The sequence below is a fragment of the Tachysurus vachellii genome, chromosome 9, assembly GCF_030014155.1.
Source record: "Tachysurus vachellii isolate PV-2020 chromosome 9, HZAU_Pvac_v1, whole genome shotgun sequence".
Taxonomy (NCBI): Eukaryota; Metazoa; Chordata; class Actinopteri; order Siluriformes; family Bagridae; genus Tachysurus; species Tachysurus vachellii.
Genome location: NC_083468.1, coordinates 16,512,907 through 16,530,439, shown reverse-complemented (window position 1 = coordinate 16,530,439; position 17,533 = coordinate 16,512,907). Strand labels below are relative to the sequence as shown.

Below are 17,533 nucleotides of genomic sequence, written 5' to 3'. Positions count from 1 at the left end.
GAGAGAGAGAGAGAGATAAAAGCCTGAAGCACTTGTACATTTGAAGAAAGTACACGCCGTATACTTTTCAACATTTCAATCAGTTTATTTTAATATAGTGATTATAGCGTTAATGGTATAGTATTAAATCTGTCGCAAGTTTAATGTAAGCTTTCTATACATTATTACATATTTTCATTTCAGTTAGTTGTTTTTATTCTTAACATTTCTTTTTCTTTACCACTTGTTTATTTTAATATTAACAATCAAATACAAGAGATGATGAAAATGGTTCAAGACATTGGTTAATGAAAGTGTAGGGTGACAGTACAGCTAATCTTCTTAAATAGACTTCAGGTATTAGGTATTATGCTGATCCACGGTGGAGAGCTGTCCTGCTGTGCGTCCCAGTTGACCTGAGCTGCTGTGCGCAGTGTGTGTGTGTGTGTGTGTGTGTGTGAGCGCCGGAGCTCTGCGTTCAGCCCAGCTGTTCATCAGCACCGCACCACGGCCACCACCGCCGCACCGCTCCGTAAGTACATCTCTCTCACAGATCAACGAATAAATAATTAGTCACTGATTAATAACCGACGAAATGTGTCATAATCTGGTCTCCCTAGGCTTTGAGGAAAAGACTGCAAAAGAATAGAAATATACACCTGTACTTGCTACTAGTATCTAGAATATCTATTCTCTATTGTGATAGAGATATTTGCTCTATAAATAAAGTTAATTTCTTTTCTATTTTATTTTTAGTTATTTATTTATTTTTACATACTAACGCAATGTGTCTATATGCATAGTTACTAACAGATATCAGAATAATACTAACAGACATTCCAGCAATACTATACACAGATACCTGTTGCTTAAAGTTTATCCTAATTGTTTGCAGCGAGAGAGCTGGGAGATGAACCCTCCAATCCTGAGAGAATGAGATGTTTCACTCTGTGACAGGGCCCTTCACACCCCATCATAACCTGGTGGGACATACTGGAATATTCTATCTGGGACAAGAGCAGCTCCCATAGGAAAGGCAGTGCAAAATGTATCTCACACGGAGAAAGAGACTTCAGCTGACCCGGATTATCTTTCTCCTATCTGGGGTTTTGCTTTGTTGTATATACCAACTAACTGTTAGGACCAGATTACCAGGACCCTGGCCAGAACCTCAGATTGGAGAAAACCCAAAAGGTGGCCCTGAAGATGCTACTGAAGGACTGGTAGTGAAACCAGGAGTAACAGCAAAGCTGACCACTGGTGCTGTGGAAGAAGGTACATCAACACATACTGCACCTAAACCAGACACAACTCCATCCACAACCCCTCTGAGAACAGAGAGAGCTAAAACAACAGTTTTACGCCCCATTACCACCACAAACAGGACAATTGTTCGTTGCATCTATGTGGATCCAGACCTCCCAAAGCCCAATCCAGTTCCTACACCAGCACCTGAACCTACCCACCCTACACCCACAATCACCATCTCTGTCCCTGCAGAGCCTCCTCACATCAAGGGTGAATACCCTCAGGACATCTTCACCATTGAAGAACGTCGGAGAGGCTGGGTGATTCTGCACATCTTTGGGATGATATACATGTTTGTTTCTTTGGCCATTGTGTGTGATGAGTTCTTTGTCCCTACACTTGGAGTCATAACTAAAAAGTTGGAAATCTCAGATGACGTTGCTGGAGCAACTTTCATGGCAGCTGGAGGCTCTGCTCCAGAACTCTTTACCTCCTTGATTGGTGTTTTTATTTCACACAGCAACGTGGGAATTGGAACTATCGTAGGCTCAGCTGTATTTAACATCCTTTTTGTAATAGGAATGTGTGCTTTGTTCTCCCGGGAGATGCTCTACCTCACCTGGTGGCCGCTCTTCAGAGATGTTTCCTTCTACATCTTAGATCTGATCATGCTCATCATCTTCTTCTTGGACAATACCATTATGTGGTGGGAGAGCATAATGCTTGTGTGTGGTTATGCAATTTACGTCTACTTCATGAAATATAATGTCCAGATTGAGCGAGCATTCAAGGCTCAGCTCCGCAGACACAAGAACATCGTCAAAGTCATCCCAGTGGAAGAGCCTGAGAAGGTGTGTCCTCATTTATTTATTTATTTATTTATTTATTTATTTATTTTTGTGTGGGGTGGGGGTGTGGGTACATTAAGACAGTCTCTTCACAGTTTAGACTCACATTAGAGAGGCCAGCTAAGTCGGTGTCCTCAAGCAATCTAATCTAGTTATAATCAGTGAGCCAAAAAACAGGATTGGCTTTGTTTTATATTACACACTTGAACTCTTCTTAAATACCTTGATTAACACAGCGCAAGAAGTTCTAAATGCAGTCCAAAAATATGCAAAAAAAGTGATTTGTTCAGTTCTATCTAATAGGAATTATATGAAGGTATTATAACATTGTCCTGCACAGACAACAGTACAGATATTTTTTTATTTGATTGTCCTATGTTTATTCATTAAACAGACACACAGATTTCACAGCCTTTGATGAGACAAAATGAAAAGGATCTCTTCTATTTGTGCAAGCGAGACCTTACTAATGAGCCATCCTGCCATTTGTGACGTAGCTCACACAGATTGACAGAATACAAAGAATATTAATAAAATGTCCGTTACAATGTTCAAGATTCAGGAGTTTTATATATATATATATGTACAGGAAACATTCTGTTACAACATACAATGAAATTGGTCTTTAAACCCTAACTGACATACATTAATAGGTTGTAAGAAAGGGGGAAATGCCCGAAAGACAAAAGACATAAATTGCAAGACAAAAATGAAATGAAATCTTTACAAGCTCCTCACTTCAGCCGCACTTCCTGTGCTTAGACACTGTGGTTAGTGGGTGCTTAAAAGAGATCAACATTCACACTAATCTAAAGGTTTTTACACACACACACACACACACACACACACACACACACACACACACACACACACACACACACACACACACACATATTAGAAGTAGTACACAAATGGTTCACCTCAAATCATATATCAAAATGAGACATAATAATGCATATTAAAAACTAATGTAATGATGAACATCAATATTTTTCTTTGTGTGTAAGAGTTTTTTATCCACTCTTGCCTTTAAATATCCTTGAGCCTGTTGAAATCATAGAGTTGTGGCATATTTCATGATATTTGTACAGTAGATTTGCATTACCATAAAAGACAATTTCTTAGTACTTAATTAGTTAATTAGACTTGATAAATTAAAATCAATTGTACCTTCAGGGTGTTGACACACGCAGCCTTTTAAGCCCTAATACTATTTTCCTCTGCTAGCTAAAATAAAGCCATTCTCACTGTTAACACTAATCCTATCAGGCTGTGCTCTAGCCAAACAATGTAACATATAGCATGTTTAAGTTAGGTAAGTGTGATTGGAGCTTATATAGTGTTAAAAGTGTGTAAGAAGGCTTATAGTGTTGTCAAGCTCTTGCACCTGAGTAGAACTCAACACAGTTGCACACATTTAACACTTATGATTAATTAAGGAATAAACACTGCAATGTTTGCTGTAATAGGAAAATATTTCACATTATTATATAGTATAGTGATTATTATTATTATTATTATTATTATTATTATTATTATTATTATTATTATTATTATTATTATTATTATTATATTTCACTTAATTATTTCCACTTATACTCAGCAATATGTCGACAATGTATGTTTGATGTGTATATTTAATAATGAGTGACTTTTGACCATTTGAGCTATTTTCTGTTAACGGTTTTATCATGATAACTTTAAAACCTTCTGATTGATCATAATGTGTTGATTAATTTTCTATAACAAACCTTTGGCATTGTTGTTAGCTATAGGTTTATATTAATGTGCTTGTTCTAATACATTACCGTTTTTATAGGTACATTTCATCTACCGGAGCTTGGATTACACTATATCTATGGCTAATAACAATAGGATTAGAACTGTGGTTATTTAACTATATGAATTTTATTATCATTATACGGTGACATGGTGAAGCTTTTAGTATGATGTTTATTTAACATTTTTGGAAAGAGTCACTGCTGTCTGTGCATTGCAACAATCAACACTTTCCACCACAAGAGAGTGTTCAGGACAGAAGACAAAGCGTATTAATAAAGTAAAAATGTAATCGATTCCAAATCAATGTGGTATAAGAGGAATACAACACTTCACTACCTGCTAGGACATCCAAAGTTTACATCTTACCATCCACTCATGTGTTAAGTTCCCAAAGCAGCAAGTCTCATTATAGTTGCAATTACCATATTATTGAAATATTGCAAACCACCAGCTCCGCTGTAAAGTGAACTTTCCTGTGGCATAAAATAACCGAATGTTACGAAGTGAGGACTCTTTCCATTAATATTAAATAAAACGTCTCTTTACAAAATGCTGAACCAGATCAATGATTATGCATTTGTCTTTGTTTAAATAACAGCAAATAAAATCCATTTATTCATAGGCTTAAATTATGCAGAGTACCAACCATTATGCATCTTTCTAAATTAGCAGTTACTAGAACAATTGCATTTTTATAAACCTGTGATTGTGAATTTTTGTCAGCTCTAATCTTAGAGCTGTTTTAATAGAAAATGAATCAACATTTTCTGACCAGGGAAATTTGTGTACAGAACAGATAGGAAAGTTAATAAGTAAACTGCACTTATTACACAACAGTATGCTCCCTAATCATCACACAGATTATATATTTCATAAGCAGAATTTTCTTATATATATATATTATATATATATATATATATATATATATATATATATATATATATATATATATATATATATATATATATATATATAAGGTTAGATGTATATGTATTATATTTACTGAGCATAATGGGAGAGAGCACCAGTGTAATGTTACAGCACAATACTGTGTTGCATCATGTCTATCTGGGAATTCTACACACATCTCTAAGGCTAATAAAGTTAAATGTAGCCAGTTAATATGCAGCAGAAACAAAATTGTCATGTCTTCTCACCTCCCATATGATTTGTTTTATCACCAGATTTTACCTTAGGCAATAGCCAGGTAGTGTTGGTGTCACACATGCAAAAAGACATGTTTTTTTTGCCTTCTCCTTTTAATAAATAATGTATCTAAGCATCTAATGTATTTTTTAGTCATTTTTTTCTTTGGCTGACTACCAGCTATCATACACCAATTTTCTTCCTGTTAAAAAAATCCATCATTACTGAACTCCTATTCCTTTACAGTATAATATCAGACTCTTTCATTTGTCACGCTTTCTCTTCACTGATTGGCTGCCAGCTGTTTCTGGCATAAGTGATAAAATTTTCAGCCAATTCTGACCCATCGCCTCTGACACAGTGCTGATTGTAAATTACCATTACAGGATTGTGACAGTGACTCACACCAGCTCAGGAGCATCAGGTTATAGAGTTTTTTTTCTCATTTTATGCCTAGCTTTAAAACCCCAATCAGGATGTGTTCTAGTGCTATATCCATAATGCAATAATATACTATTATATATTAGTTGTTATATTAGTCATTAATTAATCATTTTTGCATTTCATTATTTCTCTATAACTCTGAAACTGACTGTGTTCTTTTAAATATAAGAAAGCTAATAAGGAATGTATAAATAAATATAAAGGTCAGAGTGGCACAGTGGCCAAGATGCGGGGTTGGTTCTAACAAAAAAAAAACATGCTTAGTGTAATTGATCATAAATGAGGGTTTAAAATTCACTAACAGGTCAATCAACTGTGTTTTATTATTTTGTGTGTGTGTGTGTGTGTTTGTTATGTGTGTGTTTGTGTGTGTGTTTGTGTACTCAAATTAACACTTATTGATTTAAGTTTAGAATAGTATAGTAATAAATGATTCATAAAACATTTACGATCCCATTTCAACCTCTGAGGACATGTGAACTTAATTATTCATCATTAGGTCTAATTACAAACATGTATCGATTTTTTATAAGAAGTGGAATTAATAATAATAATAATTATTAAGAAATAATAATTATTAATAATAATTCTAAGTTTCTGTGACTTTGGTCTTCTGTAATGTTTCAAATCGTTGTTTCTCACAGGAAAATGGGACAACAGTTGATGATAATTCCACTCCTGAACCAGAGGACAAGAATCGTTTAAAGGTAATAAAATAATGAATTAAAATGAAGAAAAGCAAAAATATTTGCCATACTATTAAAAAGAAAAAAATTCAAAAAAATGTGCAAGAGGCACACAAATTAGAGTCAGCTATGTTAGATGTGTAATGAGTTTCACATGTCCTATCGTATGAACATGGGATTTTTAATCTGAGTAAAACTATCACTGTTTCCTAACCGTGCCGTTAAAGTTAACTTTTGTAAAGCATATGTATTTAGTTACTACATATTTATTTAGTTACTTTTGACATAATTAGATTAAGTGGTACCTATTTTCATATTTTATCTGTCTGTGTGTGAGATGAACTGTGTGTCTATATCCCTATATTCAGCTAAAGCCAACACTACAACGAGGGGGAAGTTCAGCATCTTTGCATAACAGCACCATGAGGAACACAATTTTCCAGCTCATGATTCACACACTGGATCCTTTGGGTGAGGGTAAGAGCACTTCAGTGATGCATCGGTTTATAAAACGAAGCCACTTAGCATAAATTGTAGAAGTCATGTGACTGTTTAAAAAACAGTGTCTCCAGTAAAGCTGCAAACCATAATGCATGCTCATATGCGCTTTCTAAGAGTGAGAGCATATCTAATCTGATAGGAATGAAAGATGTTGGAACATTCTAACATCTAAGTTTCAAGACAAATAAAAAAAACCTTTACAACTAATAAAAATAAAACATGCATTTTATTTCATACATTATATTTTTTCATTAGTGAAACCAAAACATTAAAATGACACCACCTGTGATCTCATTCAGATGTCATCCAATTATTACACAGTAAAGAAGTTAACAAGCAAGAAATTTCATCATATTATCTTGTCTCTGTTGTGAAGTAAGTCTAATATATTTTTTAATGCTCAGGTTTTGGTTTGCATCCTGTGTATCTAGCTTTTTAATTCATGATAAAATATTCGATGTGATCTTTGATTAATGTAGCTATTCTTGTCGATAAATAGCGAAATATGCCAAGGTGTGATACAAGGGAGTCTATTTGCCCTTCACTGAGTAAAATGGATTAGCAAAGTTTTAACTGAAGGCAGCACTAAGTCCCGATTGAGACTAAGCAGATAAATGCCTCTCTCAGTCTATGGAGTGATGAGTGATTCGGTTAGGGATGCAGGAATGGAAATGACTCATAAGAATATTCATGGCATTTTATCTTGTCATACTACTCAAAATGAGATGGGTCATTTCAGATACTGATCATTAACTGTAAAATAGCTATAAAATAATTGTAATCTACTAACTTAAATATCAGTTATAAGTTTAAATATGTTAAATATATTGATGGCTCTTCAAGACAGCAGTACAGTAGTTTCATGAATTTCCTGTAAAGACACCATGCAGTTGGAAAATTATCATTTTGAGAAGCATATGGAGTTTAAAAGTAATTAGTTATACAGTATAACCATCTTTTGTCCTCATATTGTGGCAAATGTGCAGCAAGCAATGTACATAAAAACCAAAATACACCAGAGACTGAGCCTTCCTGGCTTAGATCATGTTCATACATGATCCATTGTGCATTCGAGCTGATCTCCATGGATGCCTGTCTACAGGTCAGTGGTAAAGGAAGAGGAGGCATTAAAGGTCTCTTATATCTAATGACCTTATCCTCAACCTCATGGAGTGGTGTTGCAGCTGCAGCCTCACAGACCTTTCTCAATCTGCCAACTCTGGACTGCTCCAGCATTATTAAGCTGCTTTTGATAGAGCTAATAAAAGCTGGCTGTGAGCCAGGCTCCAGCAGCGCAATCCCTTTATCTTATCAGGGTTCTCCCGTATCCATACACAACAGATACAGCACACCTGCTACATAGCACTTCACATGACCCACTTTATGTAAGTGTTATCTTTGTTAATTGCATACAGTATGGGGTTTGTACTGAAGCATGTTTCTCTCATGGCCAGCCTGGGGAAGGGCACAAAGGGTAGTCAGTGTAGAGTACAGTTCTGCACTAAGCAACAAAACCACTGTCGTAGTGATTGAACTGCTGAATAATTCATTTAGAACTCTACATTTTATTCAGAGAAGGGGGCTGGGCTTTTATTTAAGCAAGTTTTGCTTGACTTAATTTTTTCATTGACTCAAAATGATGAAATGTATTGTTTGGGGATGCAAAGTCACTTGAAGCTGCTATTGTGTCTCTCTTCAAAAGCATTCATATGAATCTCTGCTTATTAGACTCAGTGGTAAATGGGGGTACAATGCCCAGCAGCTCTTTGTCAAGTAAAGGTAAGATGTCCGAAAGGGTGTGCTGCTATGTCCATGTTATTGTGGATGTTTGTGCTGTGATGGCTATGTGGCTATATGGTGTTACAACGAAATGATGATGTTTTCAATTGCACTTGTTATTTTGCTTTTAGTGTGTGAGCTGTGAATTCACAGTAATGGAGGCAGAAAGTTGTAATTCCACAGCTTAAATAAGTATTTTCAAATATCTGCCATCTACAGTCAGGTCCAGATATATTGAAAATGAAAAAAAAAAGCTGTTTTAAAATGAGCAACAAAGATAATTTGATACAAGGGTTATCATTTGGGAATGAGGCATGCTTTTATTATAGTGACACTGTGTATACAGGTCAAAATGACTGGTGCAGTCCACTATATTATTTCAACCACAATGTTTAGAAAATTCTCACTGTTTTGGATATCCTGAAAATCTATCGATTTAAACTATGGACCACATTAGAGTCAGTTTTCTAAGTGGAACCTTTTCATATTGCTGTTGCCCATAACTTTATTCTGAACTTCTCTACAGTTCACAGATACTATTCTTTAATAAGATACATTCATTTCAAAAATATAAAACATTATTATTATTATTATTATTATTATTATTATTATTAGGACAAACTCAATATTGCAGAGTCACTAATATAATTGAATTTAATAAACTAAATAAATTTAATGAAATTAATTATAAGTACTACAGTCCTAAATAAATGCATGATAATAGGAGTGTGGGTCTTATTTAATGTCTTTTTTATGTAGGTCACTTTGATAGCTATGAAACCTCATAGCAGATACATTCGTCAAATCCCAATTTTTCCCCTAAGCAGACAATTAGTGGTTAAATTAGACAACTGGCTAGGATACCTTGGACTGGGGAACTTCTTTCTTGGTAATCTGTTGATAATCTGTTGATTTATGTATAAAGATTAACATTGATTTAATATATAATTTAATCACAGATAAATTATGACATAATAAAAAAGGTTTCTATAAAAAAGGTTTTTTATAAAACATCACTGTTGAATTCTTAACTCTGATAGGTCAGAAAGTGACAGCAGTGACGGACACTTTCGGATGTTTTCTGTAAGGAGATGTTTAATATTTATGGAGAGTCATTATCAGACCTTTGTAACACTCTTCAGGAAAACCTGAACTCTTAGTGAGAGAGCAATAAAGAGGGACTGGTGAAGAACTTGATTAAAAACTTTCTTAAGTATTTCAGTAATTAATAAATAAAAAATACTGTTTGCCAGTAAATGACATGAGAACATGCTGTTATTTCATGGTGTCTGGCTGTCACACAACATCAGCATTGATTATTTTCATGTAATAGCATGCCGTGTTTTATTCCTTATTTAAATATTACAGAACGTGGAAATGGATTCAACCAATAATTAGTCCATTAAGAGAAACTGTACCAGAATTGCATTGCCATTTTAATGCACCAGTAATTTTGACACATACACTTGTTTTAAACAGATACAGTGAACATAAAAAAGTATATGCAAAGATTTCCCACCTTTAATGTGATATAGCAACCAATAGACTTGTGAAATATAGATTCTATGGAAATAAAAAAAAAATATATGTACAAATACCTAGTTGCAAATGTATGCACGCCCTTTTATAATGGAGCATTAAATAATCAACTCCTACAGAATGTTCTTTGTATTTTCCGAGTACTGAGGACTTGGTCCCTAAAAACAGCTTAAAAACATGTATGGGATTTCATTGTCATAAGGTATCAATCAGGAGAGGGGTACGAAGAGCTTCAAAATAGCATGAACAGGAAATCCGTACAAAATTAACCAAAGGACAAGATGCAAACTTATCAGGGAAGCTGCCAAGAGGCCTACAGCAACATTACTGGAGCTGTAGGAATATCTGTCAGGTACTGATTACGCTCTGCATGTGCCAGCAATTTCCTGTATTGTTCACATGTCTGGGCTTTGGGGTATGGTGGCTTGGTAGAAACTCCTAATGGAAGCACTAAAGCATCTAATCTCACCTAAACCATATGTTTTTCATTTGAGTTTTGTTGGTTGCTATATTGCATTAAATTAGAAAAAAAAATCTGACATGGTTTATAAAGTTTTCTTTTTTCCATCACAAAAACCTGCCATTTTATTTCCACCATAATTGTCATTTGTATTATTATTTTTATTATAATAAAAGCATGATTTCCCCATGTTTTACCCTTTATGTTCTGTTTGGTCCAGAATGACCCATTATATAGTTACTTTCCGTTATCACTATTTTTATCACTTTGCTTGTGTGTGTTTAGTACAGAAATTGCCAATTCTATCACTGGTTCATTACATTGAAACTGTTACTGTTACTGTTACATTGCAACACACATGCTTTAAAAAGCTACAGTTTCTTTGGGAACTATTTGTGTTGAAGGAGCCTATTACCTATGGCTGAATCACAGCCTTGCTAATATTTGCTAAATCAGCACTCTTGCTTGTGCAGTATTGCATCATTATAAGTTATAATACTAAAAAACACATATGTGTCATACTAATGAAAAGGTGAAACAAAGCACTGTGATTTGTGCCACCTTGTTTGTGTGATTGTTGGGTATTTGTATATCTGGAAGAAAAAAAAACATTTGTGAATCTATTCGGTGTTCCGTTTATTTTTCTTTCAGCTCCATTAACACATTATTGTTCATGTAGACATTTACTGCGATAAAGAAATGACAACTGTATTGCTAAAAATCCTAAAGATATATCCTGGGTCTATGACATTCTGTAGATCATAACTAAAAAGAATAGAACATAGGGTTAAACATAACATTATCTGTGCTGCTTCATTCAGCTTCTTTACTTACCTTTATCAAGTCTAGACCTGACTGTATATATTTCACTTCTTTTGGTTTGCAGTGAAGTTTAAAGAAAAGGCTCAGATTTTGAACAGCATGGCCAGGGGGAAAGTAGAGGGCAAAGAGAAGGAAAAATCGGGCAAAGGTGAGCTCCGGTATTCCACCATGTCATCATACTGTCCTAGTACAGCGTGTGTTATAATGGTTGCTCAGAGGTTTGTCTACAGATGTGACTTTCATTGGCCAATTTAGCAAGCAAGCTCGGCTGCATAATTACATTGCTGATTAATGTGGCATTCGCAAAAACAGCAGCACATCCAGCTGGGACCAGGGAGAGAAGTGGCCAGAAAGGACTCTGCCAGTAGCTTTGCTCCAAAAATCCATGTCCATTTGTTCAGAACGCAAGATCTCAACACACTGGCAATCACAAAGATTGAGCTCATTTTCATGAATTAAGTATGAGACTCAGGATCACTGCAAATGATAAAATCTGCCAAATAACACATTGATGTTATTCCATTAGAAACATTTATTGCTTCCTTTAAAAAACACAGCTAGCTCTGAGAGTCAATCAGTGTTCTCATCAGTAAAAATAGTTGCTGATGACAATATAAGTATATTAATCACAGGCTGTTTAGTTTATTTGTTTTCTTGAATTTGGTTTTCATATGATGGTAAAACTTCACAGGTGAAGACTGTAACACGGAGGAAACTAAGGAATCTAAAGAGCCAGGACCAGCACCATCTAACAAGGCAGATACCAAGGAAAAGCCAGAGGGGCAGAAGGTGGGCAAATGAACTGTAATGCAGCACAGACATTAAATAATATACACTTAACCTCCACATTAATAGAAAACCGGTACACCATCTCATTTATGCATTTAACACCAGAAAAGGGAAATGTGATCTCAGTAACTTTAACAGTGGAATGGTTGTTGGTGCCAGATGGGCTGGTTTGAGTATGTTAGAAACTGCTGATCTCCCTGAACTTTCACACACAACAGTCTCTGTTGTTGACACAAAATAGTGCAAAAAAACGAAAAACGCCCTGTGAGCATAGGATCTGCCAACTGAAACACCTTGCTGATAAGAGAGATGAGAGGAGAATGACCAGAATTGTTCAAGGTGACAAAAAGTCTTGTTCAAGGCGAATGGAATAGCATATCAGAGCACATAAAAACTTGGAGGATGAGATACAGCAGCAGAATTCCTCTCTGCTGAGAACAGGTGCCTGATGCTACTATGGGCACAGACTGAGCAAAACCTGAGAGTTGACTGTTATAGACTGGAAAAAGACCAAAACTTTTTTAATTTTCAACTGTCCAGTTTCTGTGAGCTTGTGCTCATGCTAGCCGCAGATTCCTGATCATAGATGATATGAATGGAAGCCAATGTGGTTTTCTGCTGTTGTAGCTCATCCATCTTAAAGTTTTATGTTTTGTACATGCTAAGATGCTTTTTTCGCTTACTGAGGATGTACAGAGTGATTATTAAAAACAGCCATGCCAAAATTAATGAAAATACCAAAGTAATAAAGGAACTAAACCCCTTGAACTATATCTGTATGATTTTATGCATTATGCTGCTGCTACATTATATGCTGATATGATAACACTGTAAGTAAGCAGGTGTATATGCATTCAAATTAAAGTTAATTACCATAGTGTACATTAACCCATTTAAACTTCCAGCTCTGTCTCTGTTTCATTCTTTTTGTGCAGGAGGAGAAGGAGGCAGCAGGAGAAGCAGGGGGCTCGGAGGGATCAGAAGGCTCTGATGACAGTGATGATGACAGTGAAGAAGACAGTGATGAAGACAGTGATGATGAAGATGATGATCAGGAAGAAGATGATGAAGATGGAGAGGAAAATGAAGAGCCTCTGTCCTTAGAGTGGCCAGACACCAGACGGAAACAAGCCACATACCTGTTTCTTCTGCCCATTGTCTTTCCTTTGTGGCTCACCGTACCTGATGTCAGAAACCCAGTAAAGCAAAACAATACTTTAAACTGAATCACTTCATTGAAATGCAATTACATCAATTCAGCTTATAGCTTTGTTAGTAGTCCCTAGATCAAACCTCTATTTTAAACAAATGCACCAGCTAACATTAAATATTATTAAATATCTTATTAACCCTTCTGCAGACCTGGGGTCTATTTGACTCATCTGGAAAGTTTAATGTGTCATAACTTGGGTTTTCTTCCACATATTTGCCTGAAATTTACCAGGATTGTTCCAAATTATGAACTTTGAAAGTAAAATTAATTTTGTCTATTTTTGTTGAACTAGGTGTTCATAAAATAAATACTTTCCTCCTCAAGTCATCCCAGGTCAATTTGACTCAGCCACATTTAGTGGGGCAATAGGTCACACTTTTGCCCTTTTCAGCGCAATGAACATACATACAGACACAAAAATGCACACATAAAATGTCCACTAACACGCACCCAAAACACACACTCACACACCACACACACAAACACACATGCACACACACACATAAATTGGGTATTGCATTTCATTAGGCCTCCAGAAAAAAAAAAAGCTACATATTTGTAAATATTTCACACTTTTGATATGCCTTTGTCTAGCAGAGGGCAAAATATGATCTACTGAAATGATGCTACACGCACAAGCACACATACACACAAATGTACCAAATGTAAGGCTGATCACACAGAATGTTGATAATTGTATAATTTTTGATTTATAAGCATTCAAGTCAATTTGACCTGGAAAAAACAGGTTTTATTATTTGCTGACATTAAAAATGGTCAAAATGGTTTCAAAACAATCTCCTGGCTTTGAAATATACCAGCCAGTAATTGTGCATCAACTTTTGTGCCTCTATAGTGAAAATAATTCAAAAAATGTTTTTTTAAAAAATGTTTTTTTTTACTAGAAAATGAGGTATTTTTGCATATTAATGAGGTTTATATGTTAATATATGTTAATATGTTGGAAACAAGTTAGACTAAAAAGGTGAAAAAAAAATACTTTGTTTTTCATAAGCAGTCAAATCAGACAAGGTCAAGTTGACTCTGCGCTCCTAATTTGCATAGGAATGCAGACGAGGTTTGCAGAAGGGTTAAATATTTGGATTTGGGAATACTTGAAAATAAGTAATACTTTCGGGGTGGACTGAGAAAGATTAAGAAGCTGTCTGTCTCATTGATCATTGTCCTTTACAGGCATCCAAGAAGTACTTTGTCATCACCTTCCTTGGTTCTATAGTGTGGATTGCTATTTTCTCCTATCTCATGGTGTGGTGGGCGCATCAGGTCAGTTTATGAACACTTGTGCCTCCTGGGTTAGACTCCATTTATAGTGGAATGTCAGTAAAACAGACATGGAATGTAACATTTTGAACTATACATAATGAAGAATCCTTCATACTGAAGTTTTACTTGTCTTTTTTCCTCCAAGGTGGGTGAAACCATTGGCATTTCAGAGGAGATAATGGGTCTCACCATTCTGGCAGCTGGTACATCCATCCCTGACCTAATCACCAGTGTGATTGTAGCTCGCAAGGGCCTGGGAGACATGGCTGTTTCCAGCTCAGTAGGCAGCAACATATTTGATATCACTGTGGGGTAAGTCATCAAGGTCTTTACTCATGTATGGTTTAGGTAATATAATAGCAAAATAGTGTTCTATAAATCAGGTGCTCCTAAAATTGTATATTATCTTGAGACAACGCTATTGCAAACTACTTGCAGGTGCATATTTTGTACCATTTCTTTGCTGCACCCTTGTGCAAATTAATGTCACTGCTATAAGTTTCAAGTCACAAACATGAAACAATAAACAAGGAGCTCTTGTATTCAGATGTGTTTCCTGGACAGCTATTTCTCAATTCTCTTGTTGTGTATTGTTCTAAGACCCAAAGTCACAATCGCAGGTAAATTGGCTGGGGAGTCTTTATTATTATTTTCCTTCCATTTCTATGCCAGCAATGGTATTCGACATAGCAGCCAATAGTTGTGAAATGTTATTGGATTGTGGATAAATCCTGATAATGCCATGCTTCATACAGACGTCTTTCTTTTTTCAACAAGAGATAGTAGTCAGTTAGTCAAATTCCTTTGTACAAATCCTTGTTAAAATCCTTATAGTGAAGTCTGACCACTTGGCAGCCATCTTGGGAAATTACCCAGGCAGTTCACTTCATTATACCAATAGAATGTGTGTTACTTGCCTCTCAGAACCATCAGATTATCTTGTGCGATGTAGAATGTTGCTCAACCCATTTTAAGAATGAAGATTTTCTATCAGATTCCAAAATAGACAAATTTCAAAGAAGCATCATAAGCAGAATCAAATAGCCTTGAAATACTCAAAGAAATCCAGAATATTATAACATCAGAAAATAATGTTGAGTTATTATGCATATTTAAGTTCAATTCCCCTGTGTCTGCAGGTTGCCAGTGCCCTGGTTATTATTCTCTTTCTTCCATGGGATGGTGCCTGTGGCTGTCAGCAGCAATGGACTTTTCTGCGCCATTGTGCTGCTCTTCCTCATGCTGCTCTTTGTCATCATCTCCATCGCAGTTTGTAAGTGGAGGATGAATAAAATGCTGGGCTTCACCATGTTCCTGCTATACTTTGTGTTCCTTGTGCTCAGTGTTATGCTGGAGGACCGTATTATTGTCTGTCCAGTGTCAATTTAAGCAACACAGTGACTCCCAGTGTCTAATGAAATGGCAAACATTTCAGTTTGAACCAGTCATTTGTTCTGTTTGATTTCACCCCTACTAACCTGCAGAGGAGACAGAACCACTTGGATTGCTTCTTGTGCATGTGACCATGTGTGTTAAGCCCTTTCAACAATATCATGAAGTGTGGTATGATGCAGTATTTGCAGTCAGTACTGTTGTAATACAGACCTTTTCCCTTTTTCTTCAGACCCCATACACATATCAGACAATATGTATACTATATGGAGTTATCCACTTGGCAACTAGTGACTATAGTAGGAACTAAAGGTTTCCTGTCTTTTAAAGCTGGGGAGAGCCTTCTCTCACTCCATCTGATCTCTTTTGCCTTGGTTAGTGCATTACTCCTGTCATCTAACAAAATTACTTATTCCAAATATTATGCCATACATCACTTTGTGACCTTGTGGTTATATTTTGGTTATCAGGGGTTCATAGAACAAAAGATGACAACATATAAATCTTTTTGTTTGACACAGCTGCTTATGGAACACTGCATTAGGAATTTTATGTTATGTAATGCTGCTCTCCAGAAACACTAAATAACTCACAGTTATACATTCACAGTTGAGTCATGAGATTATTTTCTCTCAGAAAACGAAGTAAGATGACTATGATGAGCCACTGTGCAATACACCACATGGTGGCATCTTATGCATCTTTATGGTAGCTAGTTAAAGACTTTCGGCTAGTAGCTAAAGCTGGTTAATTTTTGTGCACACAATTTCCAGTGCATCATAAATGAACTGTTCTGTGATGTACAACACACTCATATGTATTTCCCTTGTTCTGTCCACCAGCCTACCATCTATTTTAAAATATACTGTTATCACTCCAAATTTCCGTCCTAATTTAATACAAACACAGATGTGCACATTCATATAGATATGGTTTGATTTTTGGATTGTATGTTTATGTATGCAGAACAAAATTGTAGTATTAGCTGTATTATGCTTATTCCTATTATGCTAGCATTCTGGCAAGTAATGTGTCCCATGTTATTGTGTAGTATATGTGTGCAGACACTTTTTTTAGTGTCTCAGTTTAGTAGCACCTGTTTAAACTACTTTTAAAAGCATAGCCCTGCAATTTTTATTTTTTTTTTTGCATTGACTTCACATATCTCTTTTTTGTTTTATTAATGTTATCATGCAAAAACATTATTCCAAAGGCTGTAGTCCTTTAGAAAGAATAATGAAATTCAATGAATTGTTTACTGTAAATTATGTAATTTACACTCATACTGCAATAGTTATTTTTGTAAAATGAGTTATTAAAACACTGGAACATCATTATTTGTGCTTGTAAAACACTTTTTCTTCCTTTTTCAACTTTAAAATAGCTATCTGCAACGAAGTAGTTTTGTGTATTAGTATTTGTTTATTATTGTTCTAATAATTGAATAAAAAAACAGATCATTATGCTATGGAAGCAAACCAAATAATGAGGGAAAATGGTACATCATTTTTTTTTCTGTCGTACAAGATGTTTAGAATAACACTGATGAACAGTGTTCCAAAAGTACCATGTTTATCACTCACTCACTCAGTTTTCCTCTCTCTATTTCTAATAAATGTGT

General features: G+C 35.4%; 1 protein-coding gene across 3 annotated transcripts; it reads left to right on the top strand.

The window, feature by feature from the left end:
- The first annotated feature begins 430 nt into the window (after positions 1–430).
- Positions 431–17,393, top strand: slc24a1 (solute carrier family 24 member 1). 3 transcript variants are annotated; one of them, XM_060877953.1, is made up of 10 exons: positions 431–511; positions 875–2,078; positions 6,092–6,154; positions 6,502–6,610; positions 11,299–11,382; positions 11,926–12,023; positions 12,959–13,222; positions 14,431–14,520; positions 14,666–14,832; positions 15,660–17,393. In XM_060877953.1, exons 2-10 carry the CDS (start codon positions 1,026–1,028, stop codon positions 15,907–15,909), a joined length of 2,178 nt encoding a protein of 725 aa, XP_060733936.1. In that variant the 5' UTR covers positions 431–511; positions 875–1,025; the 3' UTR covers positions 15,910–17,393. The 3 variants fall into 3 exon arrangements, with proteins under 3 accessions (XP_060733936.1, XP_060733938.1, XP_060733937.1); XM_060877955.1 differs by lacking the exon at positions 11,299–11,382 and having other exon boundaries at positions 6,502–6,604; XM_060877954.1 differs by lacking the exon at positions 11,299–11,382.
- Positions 17,394–17,533: the final 140 nt, after the last annotated feature.

Bases quoted from the DNA above. Each gene is read 5' to 3' on its own strand.
- slc24a1 (XM_060877953.1), top strand. From the start codon at position 1,026: ATGTATCTCACACGGAGAAAGAGACTTCAGCTGACCCGGATTATCTTT. The intron at 13,223-14,430 runs GTAAAGCAAAAC...TGTCCTTTACAG, and splicing joins TACCTGATGTCAGAAACCCA to GCATCCAAGAAGTACTTTGT. The intron at 14,521-14,665 runs GTCAGTTTATGA...TTTTCCTCCAAG, and splicing joins TGGTGTGGTGGGCGCATCAG to GTGGGTGAAACCATTGGCAT.